The sequence below is a fragment of the Drosophila miranda genome, chromosome 4 (genome assembly GCF_003369915.1).
Source record: "Drosophila miranda strain MSH22 chromosome 4, D.miranda_PacBio2.1, whole genome shotgun sequence".
NCBI lineage: Eukaryota > Metazoa > Arthropoda > Insecta > Diptera > Drosophilidae > Drosophila > Drosophila miranda.
Window position 1 is genome coordinate 4,162,093 of NC_046677.1, and position 25,041 is coordinate 4,187,133.

Below are 25,041 nucleotides of genomic sequence, written 5' to 3' on the forward strand. Positions count from 1 at the left end.
GGCGACAGCAGCGCGTCTAATAATAGCCACAGCATGAGCGCGACACGCGAAGTCCATGGAGACACAAATCCGAAAGAGGTGAAGGAGTGAAGAGGGAGTATACAAATGAACAAGGGGTGTAAGTGTGGTTTGGAGGTATTAGTCGAATATTCGGGTTTGCATTGTCGCTTTAAACATTTGGTGAGTAATTTATGAGATTTCTCATACTCGGTTTTGAATCATATTGGGTATATGTAGCGTTTTGTAAAGTTTGTATGAGTGTTGTGTGTTGATGCAATTAAATCTCGCAGTCGGTGTACAGAACATGCCCCAAATGCATGCTCAGACGCAGACAGGGAGCCAGACCGAGGCCTAGACCTGGCCAAATTGTTTACTAGCCATACAAACAGTATTATCGCATCGGGAGAGCGTGAGAGCAGTGCAGAGTAGGCAACCCACTCATATCGAAGGGGAATGGAATATCTCACTGTCTGCTCGATGAGGCCAAGCCGAGAGTTGTTTATAATCGAATTGGGGCGGCAATCGACATGACCACAGCTGTCTCGTCCGCAAGCCTATGTATGAGTATATATAACTTTCACTTTAATTAGATCCCACACAATTTTCGCACTGTAAACAAGTATCTGGTGTGGCATCATCGCACGTGCACCCTCTTCGACAGATGGAACAACAGCTCCCCTCTGACAGCGGACAGCCCTTGGCACGGCTCCCCTCTGCAGCCAGAAACTGTATCAACATCATCAAAATATTGACTCAGACAGATGGATCTTCGCTCTGTATTCCAAATGCATTTTCTCACTCACTTTCGCAACGATTTTCACGGATTGGTTTGTCAGAGATCTTAATTTGCGCAATTTGTCAGACCGAAATCTGTCAATTAATGGAAATAAAACTAGATTCCACTTTGATACACAGTTTTCGGTAAATATTTTTGCAAATGATCGAATCGATTTTGTTTTTATTTTCTAAATATTTTTGTTTTTCTCGAAAAGCTTTTCCAAAAGCTCGAAGATCAAGTTTGCTAAACAGGTAATAGGCCACGGGGACCAGAGGAGGTCGGTCGATTTTGGCGGTCGTAAATAGAATTTACAAAATCACTTAGCAAAATAGCAAAACAGTACACTGAGACAAAAATGGCTTAGTAAAAGAAATTTAAAATAATTATTTTTGATTTAAATAAAAATGTATTAAAAAGATATAATGGTACACATATTAAAATCTAAGTGTAACTAGGGGCTTAGGGCTTTTTTTCTCTTATCTGCGTGTATGCACAGTGGTTTGAAATGCTTGTATCTGGAAGATGGTTTTAAGATGGACAGTACCGGAAATAGTTTGATAGATTATGTTCAAAATTCAACAACTTCGCTGAAATTTAAACTGCCATAGAGTGCCCAACCTTTTTATGCATTAACTGGAAAGTAAAGTATATTGTGCAAATTTTCTTTATAACTAACCAATTTTCTCTCAAGTTTAAAGCATACTTTTCGGCTAAATACAAAAATGAAGTATCTTCATTTTCCTTCACAGCAAAAGTGTGTTTATCGCTCATCGCTGAACGTGAAACATTATTATCATAATGCAGAGGGACTTTTCTTTACTTAAAAACACCTCCAACCTCCTTAAAACTGTCAGCCCCTCTACTTGAGAAAGAGCTTTCCACCTACGTAAATTAGTTGTAGAAAAGACACTAATACGAGCATGAGGGGGAGATTGTTTTGAACACCTTTTCGTTCGTGGTGCGTAAACAACAAGAATGAAAAATGACAGATGCTTATGAGGCTGACCTGGACGCACGGAGATGGGGTGTCGCTTCCGCTCCTGTGGTAGTCGTAAATCAATCGAGAATTTGGGTAGGGCTAAAGGGGTTCTTACGGGGCCAGTCGACAGTCAACCCTCAGGCAGTCGAGTGCGAGGAGTTAACCAAAATGGATGTTCAGCTCATCTGACAAAATCTAACCTGTTGCCACTGTCAGAAGCAATTAGTGAGTGCGGCTACGTATACGTGCCACGAGGCGCCTCGATGTCAACAGGTTGCCCCTTGCCATCCATCCCATTTGGGGCACCCTACAGCGCGTGGAAAGCCCTGTAAACATCTGTCGTGGTGTTTGTGCAGCCCTCTGTCTGTGTCGGTGTCTGTGTGTGGGAGTCGTGTTTGGCCTAGCATTAGGGCATGGCTTATTGCCAATTACATGGAAAATGTTTGCATACTTTCCTCCCTCTCCACATTATTTCCCTTTTTTTTTTGTATTTTTTTGTGTGTTTGTTCTATGTTTTTTTTTGGGTCTAATGTTAAGTGAAGGTCAGTTGGGCGGAAAACTGGATTTGCCCCCTGTCGGGAAAGCATGTTTGTACGAGGATGAAGCGTGCCACAGCCAGATACAATTTTGTGTGTTTGCAACATTTTTACTGGCAGTTGATTAGTGATGACAGTCTGATGAGAAAGATTGCATTATGATAAAGGGATTATGTTTAAAGATAATTGGAAGCTAAAGTCCATCATTCGAAATAAATACTCGTATGGCTTGGTATGTCACTTCAAATATTTTGAGAGGTTGTGGATGGTTTGCTTTTTAAGAGCCACTGAAGATTATAATAGTTCCCAAATATATTACATATTAAATATAGTTTTCCCTAAACTACATATTTAATGAGTGATATTTATCGAAAAGAAGACTTTCTTTCACCCATTATTGAAGAGTTTTTTCCGAATTTCACTGTAAATTATTTAAAAGTCCCACGCGATTGCCACAACTGTCGATAGTTAATAAGTATGTTCAAAGTCACGATGCCTATGTTGACCCTTATCCCTAAATTATTAAACAGCTCAAGGCGTGAATACAGACACTAAAGATGAAAAGAAATGACCTAAACACACACACACACACATACGCATACGCACAAAGCCCCCAACAATCAGGCTACTTGGTCCTGCTTCCACAGAAACGAACATCCGCTAGCAACATAATCCCGCAACATACGGCCAGACAAAAATACACGAAACCCCTGACTGTTCTCGAATTATTCTCGAGACTTTAGTAATGCCGTGCCGTTCATCTGTAGCCCGAGCTAAGAGAAAGAATCGTTGATCTCTTCCATATCCGCAATAGTACATGCCTTTGCCCGATGGCATTATGTTGCGCGCGCTTTCGCTGCTGACTTTGTCTGGCAACATTTTTGTGGCTAACTGTTGCTGCTGCTTTTGTTATTGTTGCTGCCTCTTTCGCCTCATTCAACCGACGCCAGCGCAGCAGACGTGTCGTATACGTGTTAGTATAAAAACTTCATATCGTTTGTCGTCCCTGTTTCTCCTGCTGTTATCATTCGTGTTTCTTCGCGCACCCACAGTCGCTGATTCTGCCGGTGATTCTGCTGCGCCCGGTTTTCGTGTGGTGGGCATGTGCGTGTTTGTTCAAGTGTGTGCGTGCCCATGCACTTCCTTGCCCAAGGCATATTCAAAAGAAGGTGAAGTGATGTCCAGACTTAAACTGGTGATGCTGTAAAACAGTAGTAAATCAAGGAGATCGGAACAGGAGAGATCGAGACTACCATACCATACCGTCTAACAATCATACCTTGGCCTCAGCGAACTATTTTCCATTTTACATTTGTCCACGCACAGTGGCCGCCAACACTTTATTGACGACGACGCCGTCGCCGCATCTGCAGGTGGTGAGGGTGGTGGTTGGTGGTTGGAGGGAGAAGGGCGTAACAATGGCTGGAGCGCATCTGGCGGTTCTTCTACGTCGCAATAAACCCACTTCGATGGCATCGCAACACCGGACCCGATAGTGATTGGCCGGGCGGATTGGATGGATGTACGAGCACGGATATATAAAAGCATAATTGCTATGTGCCAGCGGCTTAATACGCATCGAGAACCTGAAGTGTCAACAATTCGGTGAAAACACTTAAAAGCAAACAATGATCCAATGATTAAATAATTCTGTAAAAAGAATCGGCATATAACAGAGAATACCAGTTATTAAAATAACAATAATTATTAAAATAATTAATTTTAAAAAAAGACCCCATATAAATCTTAACGAAAAACACACTTCACTATAAATAATACATTTAAACATTTAAGAATATAACTAAATAATTTCATCAGTTATAAAAATAAAATATAAAACCAAACGAAAATTGTGCTAAATATAATTGTAAATCGTATTTAATAACTACATTTAATATCTATAAATATTGATATGAATGTTTTAAATTGAAATATTCAAAAAGCAAGGAGAAACCATATTTTGTTGAAAATTATTTTGTGTGTGGATCAAACGGTGCGTATACTGCATTTTTATACAACTTCATATAATATCTAATTTATTATAATTATTAAATTGAATGTAAAAAAGATGTGTTTTTGAAATTAGCGCAAAACAACAATAATCTACACAAAGTAGGAAAATTTCATAAACAAATAATAAATTAAAGCAAATGTTTGACTTTTGTTCTTGTTTCTAGTTTTGTCCGTTCTGTAAACAATTATTTCCGTGGCAGTGGCATAGTGTCGGGTTTTTCGAGAGGGGTATTTCGCAACAATGTGCCTTTTAGTGCTATTAAGCCAAACTTAAATCAAAGTACAACCTAATGAACTTATCTTTCAACATTTATTATGTCAACCCCTCGTTGGGTTACACCCCTGTTTGATCTTTTTTGGCCTCTCCAGCGCAGCCTTGACTCGTGCCTCATCCGTGGACCGACCATAAACTCATAACTTTTAACCTCATGTTTTTTTTCTATATACTCATTTGATTTAAATCATTTTAATTAGCTTTGATTGCTTCATTCCGTTCCGTAGTTCCGCCTTCATAGATCTCTGCGCGAAACTGTTTGACTTTGAGAATACTTTTCGAAATACAACAAATTTTATTTCGATGTGCTTCTGTTTTGTAGTTCTGTTTTTGATTTGTTTTGTTTGGTATGCTTTAAATTTGTCGGCAAGGTCGTTGCTTGTTTATTCGCAAAAGTGAAATGCAAATTATTCGTGCGGTTCTTCATTAATCGTCTGTCGTGCGATATAATCTATATTCATCTGTCATTTGTCTGATGTCTGATATCTTCTATACAGAATTCGCTCCTTTTTACCCACGTTACAGGAAAAGCATCTTCATACTCTTAAGATCAAATAAACATAATAAGAGAAGCTTAACACCCTCAGCCACCTCCTACGAGTATAAGCCATCTAGCACCTTCATAAAGCAACTAGTTAATAGCACCCGATACTCGGGGCTGCGGTGGCTGTCGGCTTTTACTTTGTGGTGTTGGTTATAAAGCCACAAACAAAAGCGTTTTATTGCCATCCAACCGCAGACAGTAGCAAACGTTGACAAACGCAACAGCCACCGGAAAAAAATACGAGCAGGAGCGAAAGGTTTTTGTGGGTACAAGTCGGAGATACCCTAGCATTACACTTGAGACAGAGTGAAGATGGTTAAATGGTTTATTAAATTATGAACAAATGAGAAATATAACCATGGATGAAGTGGAATGGAATTAGCATACATTTAAAGTGGGGCTTTTTGTTTTATATTGGAACAGATGGTGTTTGGGCTCTGTTTCCTTTTACTACCAACTCCTCCCAAAACCCAAACAAACCATTGTTTTAGGGTATCAAAAATAATTCATCGTTTCGACCAACTGACACAATGAGTGAGGCACAGCACTTTATGAGGCTAGGGATCGTAAAAGGCAGACACCAGAAGAGTAAGAGGATGTAGGACAACGTAATGGGTCCTTCAAAGATATTGATATTTTGCATCACAGCCTACGACAAGTGGCAAATGCGGTAGCGAGGAATGTGTAAAGCAAAGAGAATTATATTCAATTTGAGTACATGGTCCAAGGCGGAAGGCACTTGCGGGCACTTGGGGCACTTGGCACTCATAAATCCTATCGATATTTATGGGGGGAAACACATTTTGATTGAAATGAAATGAAAAGGGGCGAAATGAAAGCAGATAAAAGCCAACAGTATTTGATAATAATTATATATGTACAGTGGGTGCTCCCAAAATGGGAATTCAAGTAATTTTGACTATGAAAATGTTGGTGGTAGATTAAGAAAAAAGCACAACTTTTTTTGTGAGGCTTCTGTTTACCTTTGTATTATGAAATTTGATGTCAAAGTGAGTATCAAATTACAGGACAAAACCAAGTTTGCTGAATTTTAAAGAATTTGTCTTTAGGCAGATATTAGTTAAACGAACTAAAAAAAAATAAAAATCAAATTAACAAAATTTGAAAAATCCATTTCCCGTAAGTTATATTTAAAGCCTTTTGCTGTTGTCCTTCGTTTCTCTAGTTTATTTGTCTATTAAAAGTTTTGTCAACCTTGCCCTTGTTCTTCCAATATCATATATCAAACAGCTTAAAACTTTTAAAAGTTACCTTTTACCCCTTTTTCCCAGCTAGAAAACCATCAGGCAAACCATTATTTACTTGCCTAAACCTCCTGGCTTTTCCTTGCCCATCCCCGACAAGTCTCATTATGGTTTTGAAAAGGATCCATGTTTATTTCGGTTAAACATCGCTGAGTCAACACAATAATACCACCATGGACCCATCCATTTGAGCCAACTAAAATAACATTTATGACGCTCGACTCGTATTTGTATTTGGCTGACAATGTGACAATGCCAGTTTAAGACACGATGAAAGCAATTTCTTTATTTTCCATTACAAAAATATATATAGATTCATATATATTTTTTTTTTAAGACCCCATTCAAGGTGAGACTACAATTCGAGGGGGAAATGGATAGCAGGTTGACCGCCAACTCCAACCATTTTTACGCATTTTCGATTTCATGGTCATAGCCATCAAACCGAAAGAGAAAAACCAATGGCAACAGTCGTGTCGTTGTTGTTAACACTCCTCGCACTGGCCCCACTGAAATACTCAATACTGTAATACGGAATGACGAGCACAAAAAGGCGGGAAATGTGGTGCGGGGAAATGGGCGAATCGGGAGAGGGGAGAAAGAGAGGTAGTGCCTGGAAAGGGGGCAATACAGAGAGTACCATGTAGCAGTAGTGGGGCAACTTCAATCATTAACATAAAAGAAGGCATAGTATTGAAAAGCCGAAGGTAAAGATACCTTAACAGATCCACTGTTCCGAGAGCAAATAATTTTAAATTTAAAACTGGTAAAGTTTTGTAGGATTTACTCAGAAATTACAAATAATTGTTTCTGGAACTGGAGCTTTTACTGTTTAAGATCCGAAAATTTCGGTTTTTTTTCTCGCTCACTCGCTGTTTGGTTCTCTGGTAGAGAGACCGAGAAAGAAACATGGAAAGCATTAAAAAGGCATGAGTATAGCTGTGATTTTATGAATACTGTGGATACATGCAGGGCTCTAATACAGACGGACATCAGTAGATATTTCTCGCATTCTACGTGTTTCTATTTTATGGAGTGGCATTTTTTGCCTCCTCAGCTTTACAAACATTCAAAAGCATTCATACCTTCTGCCAGAGTAAGGGTACAACAACGAGTCACAGCAAGTGCCGCACTTCCCATGACCTTAGCCGAAAGTGGAATTGGTCGCACCATGACAACCCACATTATGTCCCCACCGCCCCCTAAAGCCCCAATACTCCCGTACCGCCATCTCCATCTCAACCACTTGTTGTTTTTGGCTGGCGTTTTGATTTGTTTTCTATGGAATTTCAAGCAGCATAATCATCCTCATCAACATCCAGCGATGACAACCACAACTGACCCAACACGTGCCCATCTAGGGGGACGGGCGCATGCACAATCGACTCATAGAGTGAGTAGAGGAGCAACGGTAACTTAATCTTCGTCTGGGTAGCGTCGGAGAGCTTTTTTGGGTATTGCGCAATAGAGCTACATACGAGTATGTTGATAAACATTGTAGGGTCATCAACCCGACAGGTTCTGGTCCTCCTTCTACTTCTTTGCTGAGAGTCCAGACTTGATTTTACTCCTCTTTCCTTACTGAGTCCTGGTCCTGGACCTACCCTTTCCCATCTGAGAATACTGGTCCTTCGCCTCCTCTCTCGTTGGAGTCCGGAGCGTGTATGGTTTTTTGCTTTTTAATGCCTATGCCAAGGTCCGGTCGATGTCCTGATGAGTAGCGCAAACAAGAGTCCTGTTATTACCTCACATAAGGGGTACTCTCACTTATCTGGAATCAGAATGGATGTTTGGGGTGGAGCTCGAGATGAAAGATAAGCAGTTAATCAGCCAATGAGAAAATATTTGTTTGGCTTAGTGGGTGGAACTTGTTGCATAAATCTGGTGTGGGGTTTAATTTTCGGGGCACATGGCACACGCCTAGATGGCTTCAAGGGAAAACCGGTTGAAACGCTGATGGGCTTTTGCGGTTTTGGGTGTTCTTTTAAATGGTTCGGCGGCTTCTCAAGAAGATTTTTGTAATGAGTTCATATAATAATAATTTTTAGCATAAGTTTCTATAGATATATTATAATATAACAATATTATAGCAAGTTCCACATTCTTTGGGATTAAAAAAACATAAAAAAATGTACCTTTTTACCGAGAATATAGTTGTATTATTCTGCCACATCTGTCTATCTTCTCACAACAACACCAGCCGTTACATCCTGTTCCCCGCCAGGGAGCGGAGTGAAAGTTTGCATGAAATTTGCCTTTCCATTGCTTTGAACTAGTTTCTATTTGAATAGGTTCTTTGGCTACAAAGTTAAAGTTTAATCATTTTATTTTTATATCATTAAAAAGTTCACTTTTTAGGTTGTTAATTTCGAATGAAAATAAGTTGATTTTCATTAAAAAGACTCGCATTTCGAACGGAGCTAAAAATACCCCCACCTTTTTTGGGGTACCCTTGGGTACCTAATTCAATCCACTCTTGTGTTCAGGTGATGCACTTATTCTATTCTTGTCAGATCAAATATATAAAATTAGGCCTCCCCATTGAGTATTCACTTGTAGCCTCACAGAATTATATTTCTCTCGTATTTCGTCAAAGCAGACCTTTGATATCGTTTCCATTTCATTTCATTTTAGAGCTCGATTTTTGAGCCGTGATGTAACAGTCAAAACGAATACCCCTAACCATTTTTTTCTGGCCCTTAGAATGCTTCTCAGAACTCATTAATGTGCGCCCGAGCTGGCTCTTACACCTTGCCTGATTGCACCACGCTCTCCCCAATACCCGAAAACAAGAATGTTGTACAAAATATTCTGCGCAATAAAAAAATAATAAGGGGACAACAGAAAGAGGGAGAGGGAACACAGCCATGGAAGGAGAGGGAAAACAATTAAATTTAGTGTGGCACACTTTTTGGGATACGGGCGTGTGAAAACCAAGGCATGGCGGATGGATGATTAGCGGCTGAGGGTAAGGGCATTGCTCCAAAAGAGACAGAGCAGTGCTCTATCGTTCGTTATAATTAAATACAAATTAGCAACAAAAGTTTGCTGCTTTCGGGTGATTAAAGCCGTCGTCTGGCTACAGCAAAACTTTACAGATGAGACTTAAAGTCCTCCCAAAAACCACTTGATGCTCCGCATTACGTATACGCCAGGTTATGCGGAAATCGTGGGCCACTCAATGACTCAATGACTGGCGGCAGCTGGCCCACAAGACCCAGCCATAGATGGCGCTGGAGGACTTGGTAGATCCAGGAGCTGGAGCTCCAGGGATAAGGCCAATGGAGAACAACAGCCCGAGTCCGGGAAAACGCTTCATTAGGCACGCACAGTGCTGTCATGGCCCGCTCAAGTGTTTGAGTTTCAAATCCAACTAATTAAAATCTACGCAGCAAAACTTTGAGCGCAGTAAGCAATGGGGCACACGGCTGCAGAGAGCTGTTCATGGCTACGTAGTATGTAAGTCTCACAGAGCCAGAGGTAAGTGAGGACTGATGTCTGATAGATTTGTTTCACTTTGGCTCGACTGAAGTGTACAGTGCGCTCCGGCGACCTATTGGTGTTTTTACTGAAAATTAAGCCTTTCTGTAACGATTGGCAATCGGCTTGCTGGCTCATGAGTTCTACAACGCCGTGATTCACAAGTGTGAATCCTTGCCTTGAAGTGCACATTTTTGAATGTTCTTTGCTCGAGACAAAAATGAGGTTGTAGGCCTGGATGAGTTCTTGGAATTTAAACATATACCCCAGTATCTTTATGGGGATTTATTATTAGTTTTATTTAGTTATGAATTACTAGGGGAATTAACCTAGTACTAGTAGTAGGTCTAAGAATTACCCTGCAAAAGCGCGATATCAAGCCAATGCCATATTTTAAATATGTTCTTTTGTAAGATTGGTATTATTTTTTGACTTTAATTTTTTAGTGGCATTAATTATCTACAAAATAAGCTAATAAGCAGAATAAAATAAGTTTGAGTCGTTTTTGCCAGCCTTAACGTTTTGTGACGCACTGTAGTTACCACCTAATTGAGCTAACATATCGTTGGCACGTGTCGTTGAACTTTTTTGAGACCTTCTTCCTTCATTTCCTGTCCACATACACACCCACAATCACAGATACAAAAGTCCTCGCACACAAAGCCACACCACATCAAGCCATCGTGAGTCTGTCCTACTCTAAGGACGCGACAATACTCGCACTTGGAGATGGAAACCAAGGACACAAATGAGCAAGTGACATTTTGTGCCAAGTGATAATTGATATTTTATTGTTTGCTATTTTGTTCGAGTGTTTCTCTTCTTTCGTTTTTTGAATTGTTTTGACATCCCTCGCTAATCGGCTTGCGGGGCGTGGCCATGATAATAATAATGGCCATGACAATGACGCGCTGTGCACTGTGTAGGGTGTTGGCGCTTGTCCCTGGAACAGGGAATGCGACTGGGACCCAGACATATAGACGGAGGGATAACGCAAAAAGTGTCCAATAAATGTTTCATAGTTGTCGGTGGCTTGTTGCCGCTGACATTGTTGACCTTCTCAAAAGCACAAACAGACTTCCACTTTCCACCCCATGGCAGACCATATATGAGTGTACACTCTGTACATACATATAATACATATATCTAAAAGTATATCCATGGGTGGCCATAAAAAACATACACAGTGAACCTTTTGTTGGGTGTTCGCTTCTTATGTTAAAGTTTTTGTCTTGGAGCTCAAAAATATGCAATAATGCCGGGGCCGTTCAGTGACGGAGCTGGGGCCATAATAAGAATGCGACCTGGTCTAGACCTATTCCAGGAATAAAGGGCAACAGGGCTACAGGGACAGACACACTGGACTACAGGGATACAGGGCAAATAGTAGGGCTTTGATGTGGGTTAGGAGGCCCAGGAATCTATGCATACAAAGGTTATGTCAGTCATTTGGGGCAGACATATTGTCTCAGCCATGGGAAAGCCGCCACCGCCACCCAATTACACGCAAAACAAAGCATCACTTATACTCCCAGGATACCCAGGATTCGTGGCGTAGAAGGTTGTATTGGTTTTGTGGAACAGCCGTCTCCTAAATAATGCATAGTTCTTAGCATAGGAGGTATCCTTTAGTCGTTATACTTATAATGCTCCACTAAAGTTCAACCACTTATTATTTTCCTCAGCAGACTTGGGATTTCTCCTACTTGGCTGCCATGAATGCCACTTCGCCAAAGTCATCGTTGGTCAAGCTCGGCCTCCACACCAACAAACAAAAGACGCTCAAGGTGATGGTGCTCGGCCAGAGCGGTGTGGGCAAGACGGGTAGGTTTCCTTTTGACATTTCGAAATTAGAAACCTTAAATACGTTAATCTGCATTACCATAGCCATGGTGGTACGCTTTATCACACGCCGTTTTATTGGGGAATATGACCCGAATCTGGAGAAGATATATACGTGCCAAACAACACTGGACAAAGAGCAGGTGCAGTTCGATATACTAGATGCCACAGGGCACTTACAGGTGAGTCTTTAATTTCGAATTATTAGACTACTGATTATTACATCTGCGGTTCCTTTTTTTAGGAACTGGATGGTGTTACTTTGGAGTCAAATATACGCTGGGCGGATGCCTTTATACTCATGTATTCCATAACGGACAAGTGTTCCTTTGATGAATGCAGTCGTTTGAAGTTCCTCATTAACTATAACAAGCGAAGACGTAAGCTGGGATCGGCTAGTAAAGTGAGTAACGGAGGCAAGGGCTCTACTTTAATACCCTAATCTCCAACTCTCGTTCTCTCCTCTCGATTTAGGAGTACACTTTGGATATACCGGTAATATTGGTAGGCAACAAGACAGATCAACCCGGAGATCGCATGGTAAGCCTAGAAGAAGGGCAGCGTCGCTTTAGAGAGCTCTCCTGCGCTTGTTTCCATGAGATATCCGTCAGAGAAAGTGTGGATCAGGTAATATCATGGGAGAAACACCAGTAGGAGAAAGATAACTCCAAATAACTTTTACGACTTTGCAGGTCCTCAATGTGTTTCGTGATGTGTTTCGCTTTTGGCGTGTGTTCACCAAATTTCCCAAGCTCAAACGTTCCACCAGCGATGTGGCGAATGCGGCCGATGGCATTCTGACACCTGATTCCGGATCCTGTTCCTTTTACGATGCCTCGTCGCTGGGCGCCGGCCGGCGTTCCTTCCTGGTCATTGGCAGTGCCTGCCTGGAGGAGAGCAGTGGAGGCGATCATACAGAGTCCACAGATGAGATTGCGAGCAGCAGTTTGAGCAGCTCACGAAGCGACATTGATGCCCCATTCCGGAGTCGAGCCTCGACAGATGGCACCCTGTTGTCTCGGCCTAGGAGATGGCGATATCCACCCCCTGGGTGTCTGCTGCCGCACACAAATCGCGTCGAGCGACGCATGAGCATTTCCACAAGGGGCAGTAATGCCAGCTATTGAATGGCTGGAATCGCTAGTGCGGGGGACTTGAATGCAGGGGGTAGAGTGAATAGTTAGTCGAAATGTAGCGCCAAATATATACTATAGATAGATGTTATAATGGGAATATATGCGTTTATTTATGGGATACCAAAGGAGAGACGATGCTATAGGCATGTAGAGGAAAGATCCAAGTGATATATAGCTTTTATCAACGTAATATATTCATTTTAACAGCAAAATAGATAAAACAACCATTTGAGACCAGCCCCTAGTCATCATCAATCTTAAGCAAATACTCTTCGGCACGCAAAGCCAACTCACGGATGTTCCGCAGGCAACCAGCGGCAGCCAATTGCAGCTCCTTGTTGGTGGAACCAATGCACTCCAACAAAAACGGAACCACTCCACTCTGAAAGAAGAAAAAGGATGCGAAACCGATGAGATTCAGAAAAGGGAATTAAAGGAAGGGCAAAGAGGCTTCCTACTTGGTGCATGGTGATGCAGTTCTGGGGATCCATCGATAGTTTCTCCAGGGCCATGGCTGTGCTGCGATGCACCATGGGATTGTCGCTGGTCATGTAGGTGACAATGGGCGTGACGGTGCGCAGGCGTCCCAGCTCCTCGGTGTTGTTGCCGAAGCAGGCACAGGCGGCCACGGCGGCAGCCAGATTCATGCGCAGCAGATCATCCGTGGTGTTGACTAGATCCGCCAACTTATAGATAACCCGAAGATCGGTTAGTATGGCCAGATTGGTCTGGTCCTGGGCAATCGTTGCAATGGCCGCACACACCGCTGAGAGCACCAGAATGTCACGAGACTTGAGGAGGCCCACCACCAGCTCCATGGCCCCCACGAGGCTGCGCACAAGTTCGGCGGAATCATTGGCATTGCTCACACACGGACAGATTGCATAGGCGGCATGGGCCTGCACTCGAGGACTGGTGTTTTTCAGCAAGGACCAGATCAAGCGCACGGCATCTAGCTCTTCGAGAATGCGCATGCTATCCGAATCTTCGGCGCACTCTTTCAGGGCTTTGGCCAGATTCTCCAGCAACGGGGCATGGGAGGAGTTGAGCAGTGCCACCATTAGAGGCAAGCCACCTGCCTGACGCAGTGTCTCCCGGTTGCTCTGGAAGCGTACGCACTCGGACAGCGCGCCGGTGACATTGGTCAACACCTCATCATCCTCATCGTTTAGCAGAGCCACTAGGTGATTCACTGCGCGCATGTTATCGAGCTGCTTGACATTCACATCGGAAATGGCGCACATCCAGATGGCTCCAGTTGCGCCACGCAGCAACGGCTTGTTCTCCCTCACCGTCTTGTCCTTGATGATGGTCACGAGGGGCTCCAGTCCCCCGGCTTCGCGCACCAGATCCCTGGTGGTCTCGTCAAAGGCGCACTTGTAAATGGCCGTGCTGCCCTCCATCTTGAGATCTATGCACTCGGCACTCAAATGCGTCACTATATCGGCTATCATGCCCTCTGTGGTGATGGCCAATTGGAACTTGGGCTCCGAAGAGCATTTCTGCACTGTACCCATAATGGGGATAACGACATCGATGTGGCAGGACTTGAGGAGGCGTGCCATTAAAGGAACTATACCACTTTTGCGCATCTGCTCCATGTTGTGCTTGGAATCGGCTAGGGTCCATAGAGCACGAGCTCCAGCCCGTGCCATATTCAGAGATTCCAGGTCTTCGGCATTGAGTTGATCTCGAGGGGTTTGCAGGATGCTGCGTAGATTAAAGGTTCCTCAAGAAGGTCTCTCTTCTTAGTTCTATCTGTACTTACCTTAGTTTTATATCTACAAGATCGACCAACTTTGGGATTCCGCCACAAGTGCGCACGTATTTGCGTGCCAAGCGAACCTTACTCACATGCGCCAGAGTTTCAGCAGCCATGGTCTTGAGATCCTTCATCGAAGAGTTCAATATATCCACAATCAAGGGTATGCCATCCAGATCCACAATGGTCTTGCGTATGTCTATATTGAGAGTAATCTCTGAGAGAACCGTGAGGGCACCCAGAGCGCACTTTGTATCGCTGCACTCCAGAATGTTGACAAGGACCTCGAGACCACCAATGTCCTGGATGGCGAACTGATTGATTTGCGTGCTCAGGTCGTAGTCCTTGAGGCAGCACAGTGATACTATGGTGGCCGTCTGATTGCCCGCCTTGATGTATTTGACGAGCTTCTGGATGTTGTAGTAATCGGCGGGTATTTCAGCCGCTCGCGCCACTTCCTTCCAGCGATCCTCCTCGTCCGTAGATGATTCCACCTCGGTGGTGTCGGAATCCTCGGCTATTATTTGACGCTTGTCCTTGGAGAAGCGATTCGGACAGGAGCCGCATTGTTCGCGGATCTTCCGCTGACGCGTCGTACTGCTGGAACCAGTGCCAATCATTATTTATATTTGTATGGGAATTTTTTCGTTTTTTCGGCTGTTTTATGTATAGGAATTTCTACTTTGAAATCATTGATCAAATACGATGTGTTACTAAGGCAACAAAATAAAAATTTGAATATGCCTCCGATTGGAGTTCACTTATCGATTAAGAATTCTGTATTTGCCAACACTTTTCAAGAGTTGTGTATTTCTGATATCTAAATATTTAGAAATTGGTACAGGTCGTTCCGCTTGTCCGGCAATCTACGTCTAATTAATATTATTCTCTTCTTTCTAGGCTGGCTTAAGTGGGCTAAGTTCGTTTTTTTTTTTATATAATAGAACTTTAGTTCGTCAGTATTTTTTTTTAAATGTGACGGTATATTTTGGTATATTTCTGAGGGTCAGACCGTATATCTTATCAAAAAATCCGCGGTCACACTAGCAGCCTCGCGTTAAAAAAATTATTGAAAAAAAAAAAACAAAATTGTTTTCTGGGAAAAATGAAGATAAAACTAATTGATTCAGTTGTGCGGAGCTTCAAGGTGGCGAAAATCTTCCGCGAGAATACCGACAAGATCAATGCAATCGACTTTGCACCAAACGGGGAGCATTTGATTTCCTGCAGCGAGGACGACCAAATTGTTATCTACGACTGCGAAAAGGGAACACAATCCCGCACAGTCAACTCGAAGAAGTACGGCGTGGATTTGATACACTTCACACATGCCAACAACACGGCCATACACAGTTCCACCAAAGTGGACGACACCATCAGATATCTGAGTCTGCACGACAACAAATATCTGCGTTACTTTCCCGGCCACACCAAAAAGGTAATCTCGCTGTGCATTTCACCAGTGGAGGACACTTTTCTATCCGGCTCATTGGACAAGACACTGCGGCTGTGGGACCTACGCTCACCAAACTGTCAGGGTCTGATGCACCTATCCGGACGCCCCATTGCCGCCTACGACCCAGAGGGACTGATCTTTGCAGCCGGTGTCAATTCGGAGAGCATAAAATTATACGACCTGCGGTCCTTCGACAAGGGTCCCTTTGTCACCTTCAAACTGAACCAAGAGAAGGAATGCGATTGGACTGGCCTGAAGTTCTCTCGGGATGGAAAAACTATATTGATCAGCACAAACGGTTCGGTAATACGTCTGGTGGACGCCTTCCATGGCACACCACTACAGACATTCACCGGCTATCCGAATAACAAAGGGCTGGCCATCGAAGCCAGCTTCAGTCCCGACTCGCAGTTCATATTCTCGGGCAGCACCGATGGCCGTGTTCATATCTGGAATGCCGACACGGGCAATAAAATATCCGTGCTTAATGGCGATCATCCCGGCCCTGTGCAATGCATTCAGTTCAATCCGAAATACATGATGTTGGCCTCTGCGTGCACAAATATGGCCTTTTGGCTACCCACATCAGAGGAGGGCCCGTAAATAATGGAAGCCCATCATTTGTCTTACATTTTAGAATAAAATAAATTTACTTTTACAATAAAAACAATCTGGAAACTTACAGCTATTCTTTCTCTCTAGCGGGTAGATCTTTCCTGCGCTTTGTGTCTGTCGAAGCCCAAGCGAATGCTGCTTAGCAGTTGGCCGAGATTTTGGCCCATTTTGGCACTAATCCCGAGCACAGGATTCTGCAGCCTTCGCTGCAGTTCCTCAAAGTTGGCGGCACTGTCTTCCATGTCGATTTTATTTGCCACCACCAGCTGCGGCCGACTCGCCAAGCTGCCGCCAAACTGTCGGAGCTCATGCATAAGCTGTTCGTAGTGGGTCCATGGCTCGGAGGCACTGGCGTCCAGCACAAAAAGCAGTAATGTGCAACGCTCGGCGTGCTTAAGGAACTGTATGCCCAGTCCCTTGTTGAGATGTGCATCGGGCACGAGTCCTGGCAGATCGGCAATCGTGATCTGCACAAGATCATCATACTGGACGGTTCCCAGGTGGGGGCGTAACGTGGTAAAGGCATATGGAGCGACCTTTGGCTTGGCACGGGTTAGGGCATTTAACAAGGTGCTTTTACCGGCATTTGGATAGCCAATTAAGCCTACATCGGCCATGCTGCGCAGCTCTATGGTGTAGGAAATATCCTCGCCAGTTGGTCCATATTCGCAGACCTTGGGACTGGTCTCCTTGTCGGTGGTAAAGAAGCGGTTGCCCTTGCCGCCAGCTCCACCGCGCGCAGCCACGAACATCAAGTCCGCGTGCCCCAGATCTCCGACAATCAGACCCTGAGCGTTCCTGATGATCGTGCCAATTGGTACTTTGATCACGGCATGCTTGGCATTCTTGCCATGGCAGTCCTTAGCGTTTCCCCGCTCCCCTTCCTCGGCACGCAGCACGCTGCCTACGTGATTGAAGTTGCGCACATCGTTGGAGGCCTGGAAAACCACATGGCCCCCGTTGCCGCCATCCCCGCCGTCCGGTCCGGCCCGCTCGTTGCACCACAGCTGCAGAAAGGAGACGCATCCATCGCCACCCTTCCCGCCGACAGCCCGCACCCGCTTGGCATCCGAAAAGTATTGCGCCTGAGAGTGGAAGGAAAGAGTTATGTAAATTCCTCATTGACTGGACACTCGGACCTCTTTGCGTGTGGACTTTGGTTTCTTCGGCCGCAGCGCAGTCGCTGCTTTGCAGTAGTTCACTCGGGGTCCCCTGGTAGACACATTTTTAGATATTTCCACAAATGCCCGCGCCAGGAGCGATCTGCCGGCGAAAAACAACATTATTGAACAGCTGATGCAGCAGCACATCGATACTTGACGTAATCAGTGTCGATAGTATCGCTGCCTTGTCCGGAATTTTTTATTAAATGTTTTTGAGTGGTCGTGGGATAGGACAATTGAGAAGGATGTCCATTAAAGCCGCCCTCATAGATCTCAGCGGCACCCTGCATGTGGAGGATGAGCCAACCCCAAATGCAGTTGAGGCATTGGCCAGGTAAACCACATCGAAATATGTTTAACTGTATGTATAGTGTGTTTTGTATCATTATCCCATATACAGATTGCGCGATGCTGGAGTGACTGTTAAATTCGTAACAAATACCACCAAGGACTCTAAGGGGACTTTGCACGAACGTCTCTGTAGGATCGGCTTCGAGTTGGACCGCTCGGAGATCTACAGTTCCCTAAGCGCCGCTGTCGCCTTTGTGCACAATGGAAAACTAAATCCATACTATCTCTTGTCGGAAGATGCACGCCAGGACTTTCCGCCAGAGGATCCTAATCGGTGCCAGGACTCGGTGGTAGTTGGTCTGGCCCCCAAGGCGTTCAACTATGAGCAATTGAACAAGGCTTTTAAGTAGGGAACAGCGTCCGAGGGAGGGGCTTCCGGTATGGTTTATTATTAATGTGCCTCTGCATCTCCGCCACAGTGTGCTGCTGCAGAATAAGGAGCACAAACTGGTGGCTATACATCAGGGGAAATACTACAAACGATCAGATGGCCTGGCCCTGGGACCTGGCTGCTTTGTCAAGGGTCTGGAGTATGCAGCAGGATGCACCGCAGAACTGATTGGCAAACCGAATCCATACTTCTTCAAGGGGGCTTTGGATGGCCTTGACGCATCGTCGTGCGTGATGATAGGTGATGTAGGCATAAACCACCTTTAAAATCCTGCAGTCTTGCTTTAAATTCTGTTTGTAGGACGCCAATGATGATATTGGCGGAGCAATGGCCATGGGTCTCCAGGGTATACTCGTTAAGACTGGTAAATATTTACCAGATGTCGTCCTGTCGCCGCCGCCCACAGCTTTGGTAGAGAATTTCGCCGATGCAGTCGATTGGATACTCAAGAAAAATCATGCTTAAAACCAAATAAAACTATCGCTTATAGTAAGTGTATACAAATGCTGCTTTAGTTTTATAAATAAGCGATCAAATTCGTTTATAATGCTGTTTGGAACAGATCAAAGCATTATGCAAAAAAGGTTCTTATCAAATTTCTGAGTAATTATAGGACTTTCGATTTTTGTGGATCTCTGGAGATCTCTATGTTTTAGGCCAACTTTGACTGTGCAAACTTGGTGGCCAACTGAATGATCTCCTCGACGCGCTCGTAATTGCTGCCCGAAGCTTGGGCAGATTCTGGCTTACCACCACCCTTGCCGCCGAGAGTCGGGGAGACATGCTGGACCCACTCGTTTGCCTTCAGGCCCTTCTCCACAGCACTCTTGGGCACCGAGCTCAGGCAGAAAATCTTCTTAGAGTCGGCATCCACGGAGAAGAACATAGCGGCAGCATCGGGCAGCTGGGAGCGCACCTGTTTGAGCGCGGCATCGAGTGCCTTGGTGTTGTTAAAGGCCTCCAGCTGCTGGACGAGCACGTTGGCCCCGGGATTGGCCTCGCACAGTTCCTTGGCGCGCTCCACCACATTCACAGAGACGGCTGCCCGCAGGGAGCGCTCCTTGTCGTCGAGCGTCTTCTTCAGACCCTTTAACAAATTGCGCATCTCATCCTTTTTCACATAGGGAACCGTGGCGTGGGATATCTGTTCTGTGAGCTCGACAATCTCCTTGACATGCGACTTTGAATCCTTGCCCGATCCGTCAGCATCGATGGTGGCCTTCAGCTTCACAATCTCCTGCTCAAAGGCTTCCGATTTCTTGATGGCCTTCAGGGCTTCTGGCCCGGTCAAGGCAACAATACGGCGGATGCCCTTGGCTATGGCCTCCTCGCTGCTGATCACAAAATCCATGATATGACCCGAACGTCGGAGATGAGTGCCGCCGCAGAACTCCACCGAGGTCTGCTCTCCGGCCTCGGCATCGGGATTCTGCTCCAGCTCGTCCACAGGCACGCCAAACGAAATTACACGCACTGGATCGGGGTAAACCTCGTCGAAGACCGAACGCAGGCCGCGTATACGCTTAGCCAGAGCGAGCTTCGACTCCTTGGCGTAGATGGGGACATTCTTGTAGACCATATCCTTCGTTAGCTGCTCCGTTTTGGCCACCTGTTCGATGGTCATGGCGGCTTTGGTGTTGAAATCGAAGCGCAGCTTCTCTGGCACCACCAGCGAGCCCTTCTGTTCGGTGTCCTTACCCAGGACCTGCAGCAGGCAGTGATTGAGGGCATGCGTAGCCGAATGATTCTTCATGGTGAGCCAACGACGATCCTCGTCGATATGCAGCTGGAGTTCATCACTGACTTTCAAGGTGCCCTCGACAACGCCAATGTGCAGGATATAGCCGCCACGATTGTAGACACGATCGACCAGGAACTCATTCGCCTCGTCGTTCAGCTTGACAAGCGCACCCTGATCAAAGATCTGGCCACCGCTCTCGGCATAGAAGTTGGTTTTGTCTAGGACAATGCCCGCCTTTTGGCCATTGCTGATCTCGTTCACGAACTGATTCTCGAAGCGAAGGGCAACGATTTTACTTGTGCATTCCTGATAGTTGTAGGCAGAGTCCCGCTCCTCCGACACGGCCTCGTATTTGTATTTGAAGGAATCGTTGGTGGGTGGCACGCCCTGCTCCTGCAGCTGGGATATGGCATGCACATCCAGATTGATCTCCTCAATTTTGCTGGCACCCTTGCCCTGCGAGAGCACATAGGAGTTCTGTTTGGCCGCCTCATAGCCGACCATGTCGATTTCTAGCGACTTCTCTTCGGCCATCAGTTGGGTGAGATCCACGGGAAAGCCATACGTGTCGTAGAGTCGCCACGCAACGTCTCCGGGTATGATGGACTGGCTGCCCAATTTCTCGATGGTTCGATTGAGTAGATTGCGGCCACGCTTCAACGTTTTCAGGAACTGCAACTCCTCCTCATTAATGATGTCAATGATGTGCTGTGGGTCCTTCTTGACCTCCGGGAAGGCATCCCCCAGCAGATCGACAACGGTGTTTACTAGCGTACCAAAGAAACCAGGCTTGGCATTCAGTTTCTCCGTGGCATAGCTGATGGAAAAGATAAGTTCTTCAACGTTCTATATTCTCCCATATTCCTCTTTGATTACTCACCGAACAGCACGTCTAAGGATGCGGCGCAGCACATAGCCACGACCAGTGTTATCCGGAGTACCGCCATCAGCCAGAGCAATGGTGATGGTACGGGCATGATCGGCCAGGACGCGGTAGGCCATGTCAATGCCATCAACATCATCGGCACCCACGCGACCCTGGTAGGCTGGGGCACCAGTGCCGGCCTGGATGGCCTCGAAGAGTGGGACAAACAGATCTGTGTCGTAGTTGGAACGCTTATTTTGGATAACCGAGACCAGGCGCTCGAATCCCATGCCGCAGTCGATGTGCTTTTTGGGCAGCTGCTTGAGGCTGCCATCCGATTCGCGGTTGTATTGGATGAACACAAGATTCCAGATCTCCAGGACATCGGGATCGTCCATGTTGACCAGCTCCGGCACGCTGCGGCCACCGATGCGGTCAAAGTGCAGCTCAGAGCAGGGACCACAGGGCCCGGTCTCGCCCATCTCCCAGAAATTGTCCTTCATGCTGCCCGGTAAAATGTGCTCCGGCTTCAGTCCCAAATCCAGCCACAATTGCTTGCACTCCAGATCGGGCTCCAGGCCGCTGGCCTCGTCGCCGCCAAAGTACGTCACATACAGGCGATCCTTGGGCAGATGAAGGCGATTTGTAAGGAACTCCCAGGCCCAGGTACAGATCTCCTTCTTGAAGTAGTCACCGAATGACCAATTTCCCAACATCTCAAAGAACGTATGATGGTAGACATCTTTGCCGACATCGTCCAGATCGTTGTGTTTGCCACCGGCACGGATGCACTTTTGTGTGTTGCACACACGCACCCACTTGGACATCTCGCTGTTGGGATCGGCGGTGCCCAGGAATATGGGCTTGAACTGATTCATGCCAGCGTTGGCAAACAGCAGCGTTGGATCGTCCAGCGGAATGGTGCTGGATGAGTGGACATAAATGTGCTTCTGCTCCTTGAAGAAGCCCAGATAGGCGTCGCGCACCTCCTTGGCAGTCAAGAACTTCATTTTGTTGGGTGCTGCTGCAACGACAGGAGTTGGAGGTTGTGAATGCGAAAATAATGGTTGCCACGCGACAACGGGCTCAGACTGTGTGAGCGCAGCGCTCTCCTAACCCCACAGAGAGGGCGAATAACCAAGGCAGTGAAAGTTCACTGCTCTACGTGATGAAATTACACAACTACTATGCTATTTAACAGGAGAATATCAATCAGTTGTTTGACTTCTTACTGCGGGCCTCACCAGCAGAGCTCTTCGATCAAAACAAGTTAGTTATTACTCACCTTTTTAAAAAAATGCAAATGCAAACAAATTTCGTCAGACTGCAGCAACGTGCAGATGGTCAGACTCTCAGGAATATACCGAAATATACCGTCTAATTTTAAAAATATACCGATGGAATACCGTCACCCACTTAACCCATTAAGGGCCAATGGCCATCTACAAGGAGCAGCAGTTGTTTTATACAGTTTCGGACGTACTTTGTGCAATAGAAAACTACCGCAAACTAAGTCTAATGAAAATTAAAACTGGGTTTTGAATGTACCGAAAATGCAATTTAACGTATTTAATTAATGAACTGCGCTTCACTGGACTTTAAAACTGAAACAATTAAAAGTCGATTCGCTGTGGCATATGGTCCTGTTCCAGCTGATATTCAATCACCTTCATACGCAGCATCACACTGAAGTTCTGCTTTTCCTGCTTGTATGTCAAATACATGGCCAGGAAAGCCTGGAAGGCTATAATAGTGCCCAGTGAAGGTACAATGGGACGCGTAAACTGTCGCCACAGCATGAACACTTCTTTGGGGCTCTCCGTAATCGAAGGTAGCCGGTATGTGTAACAACGGGTGGCAAACATAAATGCTGCAAAGGGCGCAAGTATCGTTGGATAAACAACTCCCAGGCTTGTTTGGAACGCTGCACTCCGTACTTGTCTGCAAATCGGACACTCGCCCAGCGGATCCAGTAGTATGGGTCGCTGTATGAAGAACTTGTGCGTGAGCATGGTGAATATGGCGGGTACAACAACAATTGGCATATAACTGGACAGCCGTCCATGGCTGCCGAGCCGAAGTTTAGTTCGGTAGTGATTATTGATAAAGGCGCCCGTTGCAGCAGCCATAGCACTTAGAATCCCAGGCGCATAGCGCAGAGACCATCTGTAAAGAAGGGTTTTGTTTAGTTGTTAGGTAAGCGGTAACATGTGTGGTTCATACGTACACCTCTCCAAACTTGTCCCAGGCTGTTATTATCTTCCATTGGTACTTTAAGGCTTGATCTTCGGAGATCATAACAGCATCTTTTGGCAGTTGCTCGGGCTTGGCACGAGACAGTGCCATTTTATTTTAATAAATAAAAATAAATTAGCGACGTATAACAGCTGTTGCAGAAGGTTTTGTCAGTGTTGTAAAATCTGTAAATTTAATATTTTATTTATTTATTTTAAATACAATATAGTCATTTTTTAATGTTTTTATTTTGACAGCGACAACGTCAAATTTTGTCAGCGACAACGTCCGTAGACCTTTGGAAAAGTAGTTTTACTTGTTTTAAAAATGCCTCTAAATCAAAAATCTCGAGTCATTCCAAATCCAAAAAATTCAATGGCTGCTCGCGCTGAGGCAGCCGACCGTCCACACGCTGCCGTGGGGTCAAACTATTTGTTTCCTGCTCCTACTTTAAATTCTTCTGTGCGCCCGCAGGTGGAAATAATACGAATCACAGAAGATATTTTGGGTGCCATTGATGAATTGGAGCTCACGCCGCAGAATCAGGCTGCACTGGCTCCAAAGGTGAGTGTAGTATCATAAAACAGTATCAATAGCAACGTAGTAAATGGTCAAAATTCTCAAAGGTTACCCAAAAGATGAACTTTCTACCACACCAAGCAGTGTTCAAGGGTTTGGTTTCTCTAAATGTCAACGACTCGATACTGCCGCCCAAGAAGATAGCACGCAAGCCGTCAAAGGGCCAACACTCCAAGGAGAATAGAGCAAAGACAGTAGAGCCGGAACTTGAGGACTACGTGCAGCCAATAGCGCCCAAACAATTGAATATACCCGAGCCTGAGCTTCATTTGGAGTTTAAACCCGAACCGTTCAACTTTCTCGAGGCGTACAAGAAACTCTTCAAATAAAGTTGTAATTTATTTTACGATTCATTAATATATGCGAATGGTAGCAGTACAAATGTTGTTTTCGTCCATTTAACCAATAAAATTCATAACAACCAAATGCAGAATCACATGGGCAAAGATGAAGTCAGCAAAGCCGCGCTCCGGTGAGATGCCTGCGAATACGGTCTTGTTCTGCGGATTGGCCTGGAGACGGAGACACACTCCCAGGACGAAGCAGCTGACGGTACTGATGAAGCCGGACAGGAACGAGTTGAACGGGAAGGTGCCCACCAGGCAGCAGTAAACAAACTGAATGATGCCGGTCAGCAGAATGTAGCACAGGTAGATGTCCACCAGCTTGAGTTTCTTTGTCGTGTTCTGCACATAGTCGTTGTAGAACTTCGATATGACGCCGGTGATTTCGACCACCATCTTTCTGCCGTTTTTAATGTATTTATTACGGGAAATTGAGGCGAAAAATTCGAAAATTGTAAAAAATTCGCCCAGACACGTCACAAATAGAGCTGACAAAAGATGGGACTTTCGATTATATCGATGTTGCGATATATTGATGGTTACACAAAGACGGCACACTAACATTTTATGCTTTGAACGTTTTTACTTAAACCTTATTTTATACACAATCCAATAAAAGGAAGTCCTTAAAGTTGGCCAATCTTGCCGAGAATTGATCTATCAATTGGATCAAAATATGTCTTCACGGCTAA

General features: G+C 45.1%; 9 protein-coding genes across 14 annotated transcripts; 4 read left to right on the forward strand and 5 right to left on the reverse strand.

Moving 5' to 3' along the window:
- The first annotated feature begins 4,127 nt into the window (after window positions 1–4,127).
- Window positions 4,128–12,938, forward strand: LOC108164091 (ras-related and estrogen-regulated growth inhibitor). 3 transcript variants are annotated; one of them, XM_017299680.2, is made up of 6 exons: window positions 4,128–4,286; window positions 11,558–11,693; window positions 11,757–11,893; window positions 11,956–12,114; window positions 12,186–12,338; window positions 12,404–12,938. In XM_017299680.2, the coding sequence occupies exons 2-6, from the start codon at window positions 11,585–11,587 to the stop codon at window positions 12,836–12,838; spliced, it is 993 nt and encodes a 330-aa protein (XP_017155169.1). In that variant the 5' UTR covers window positions 4,128–4,286; window positions 11,558–11,584; the 3' UTR covers window positions 12,839–12,938. The 3 variants fall into 3 exon arrangements, with proteins under 3 accessions (XP_017155169.1, XP_033249569.1, XP_033249570.1); XM_033393678.1 differs by lacking the exon at window positions 4,128–4,286 and adding an exon at window positions 11,283–11,490 and having other exon boundaries at window positions 11,555–11,693; XM_033393679.1 differs by lacking the exon at window positions 4,128–4,286 and adding an exon at window positions 11,283–11,490.
- A 57-nt stretch (window positions 12,939–12,995) lies between these two features.
- Window positions 12,996–15,342, reverse strand: LOC108164089 (armadillo repeat-containing protein gudu). Its single transcript, XM_017299679.2, has 3 exons — window positions 14,616–15,342; window positions 13,306–14,557; window positions 12,996–13,229 (listed from the first exon to the last, which is right to left on the reverse strand). The coding sequence occupies exons 1-3, from the start codon at window positions 15,227–15,229 to the stop codon at window positions 13,089–13,091; spliced, it is 2,007 nt and encodes a 668-aa protein (XP_017155168.1). The 5' UTR covers window positions 15,230–15,342; the 3' UTR covers window positions 12,996–13,088.
- Window positions 15,343–15,649: 307 nt separating this feature from the next.
- On the forward strand, window positions 15,650–16,747 carry LOC108162195 (WD repeat-containing protein 82). The gene has a single exon (XM_017296801.2). The coding sequence runs from the start codon at window positions 15,715–15,717 to the stop codon at window positions 16,666–16,668; it is 954 nt and encodes a 317-aa protein (XP_017152290.1). The 5' UTR covers window positions 15,650–15,714; the 3' UTR covers window positions 16,669–16,747.
- On the reverse strand, window positions 16,731–17,992 carry LOC108162194 (mitochondrial ribosome-associated GTPase 2). The gene is made up of 2 exons (XM_017296800.2): window positions 17,820–17,992; window positions 16,731–17,765 (listed from the first exon to the last, which is right to left on the reverse strand). Exons 1-2 carry the CDS (start codon window positions 17,988–17,990, stop codon window positions 16,764–16,766), a joined length of 1,173 nt encoding a protein of 390 aa, XP_017152289.1. The 5' UTR covers window positions 17,991–17,992; the 3' UTR covers window positions 16,731–16,763.
- Window positions 17,993–18,005: 13 nt separating this feature from the next.
- On the forward strand, window positions 18,006–19,083 carry LOC108162196 (haloacid dehalogenase-like hydrolase domain-containing protein 2). Its single transcript, XM_017296802.2, has 4 exons — window positions 18,006–18,177; window positions 18,244–18,540; window positions 18,614–18,830; window positions 18,886–19,083. Exons 1-4 carry the CDS (start codon window positions 18,050–18,052, stop codon window positions 19,048–19,050), a joined length of 807 nt encoding a protein of 268 aa, XP_017152291.1. The 5' UTR covers window positions 18,006–18,049; the 3' UTR covers window positions 19,051–19,083.
- On the reverse strand, window positions 19,075–22,566 carry LOC108162192 (alanine--tRNA ligase, cytoplasmic). 2 transcript variants are annotated; one of them, XM_017296793.2, is made up of 3 exons: window positions 22,477–22,566; window positions 21,207–22,215; window positions 19,075–21,143 (listed from the first exon to the last, which is right to left on the reverse strand). In XM_017296793.2, exons 2-3 carry the CDS (start codon window positions 22,199–22,201, stop codon window positions 19,238–19,240), a joined length of 2,901 nt encoding a protein of 966 aa, XP_017152282.1. In that variant the 5' UTR covers window positions 22,202–22,215; window positions 22,477–22,566; the 3' UTR covers window positions 19,075–19,237. The 2 variants fall into 2 exon arrangements, with proteins under 2 accessions (XP_017152282.1, XP_017152283.1); XM_017296794.2 differs by having other exon boundaries at window positions 21,207–22,212; window positions 22,477–22,560.
- Window positions 22,567–22,736: 170 nt separating this feature from the next.
- On the reverse strand, window positions 22,737–23,616 carry LOC108162197. Its single transcript, XM_017296803.2, has 2 exons — window positions 23,419–23,616; window positions 22,737–23,357 (listed from the first exon to the last, which is right to left on the reverse strand). Exons 1-2 carry the CDS (start codon window positions 23,535–23,537, stop codon window positions 22,805–22,807), a joined length of 672 nt encoding a protein of 223 aa, XP_017152292.1. The 5' UTR covers window positions 23,538–23,616; the 3' UTR covers window positions 22,737–22,804.
- LOC108162198 lies at window positions 22,867–24,801 on the forward strand. 3 transcript variants are annotated; one of them, XM_017296806.2, is made up of 3 exons: window positions 22,867–22,956; window positions 23,684–23,990; window positions 24,053–24,801. In XM_017296806.2, exons 2-3 carry the CDS (start codon window positions 23,754–23,756, stop codon window positions 24,332–24,334), a joined length of 519 nt encoding a protein of 172 aa, XP_017152295.1. In that variant the 5' UTR covers window positions 22,867–22,956; window positions 23,684–23,753; the 3' UTR covers window positions 24,335–24,801. The 3 variants fall into 3 exon arrangements, with proteins under 3 accessions (XP_017152295.1, XP_017152294.1, XP_017152297.1); XM_017296805.2 differs by having other exon boundaries at window positions 22,946–23,029; XM_017296808.2 differs by lacking the exon at window positions 22,867–22,956 and adding an exon at window positions 23,295–23,387.
- On the reverse strand, window positions 24,326–24,853 carry LOC108162199 (dolichyl-diphosphooligosaccharide--protein glycosyltransferase subunit DAD1). Its single transcript, XM_017296810.2, has one exon. It carries the CDS (start codon window positions 24,743–24,745, stop codon window positions 24,404–24,406), a length of 342 nt encoding a protein of 113 aa, XP_017152299.1. The 5' UTR covers window positions 24,746–24,853; the 3' UTR covers window positions 24,326–24,403.
- Between the last annotated feature and the right edge of the window lie 188 nt (window positions 24,854–25,041).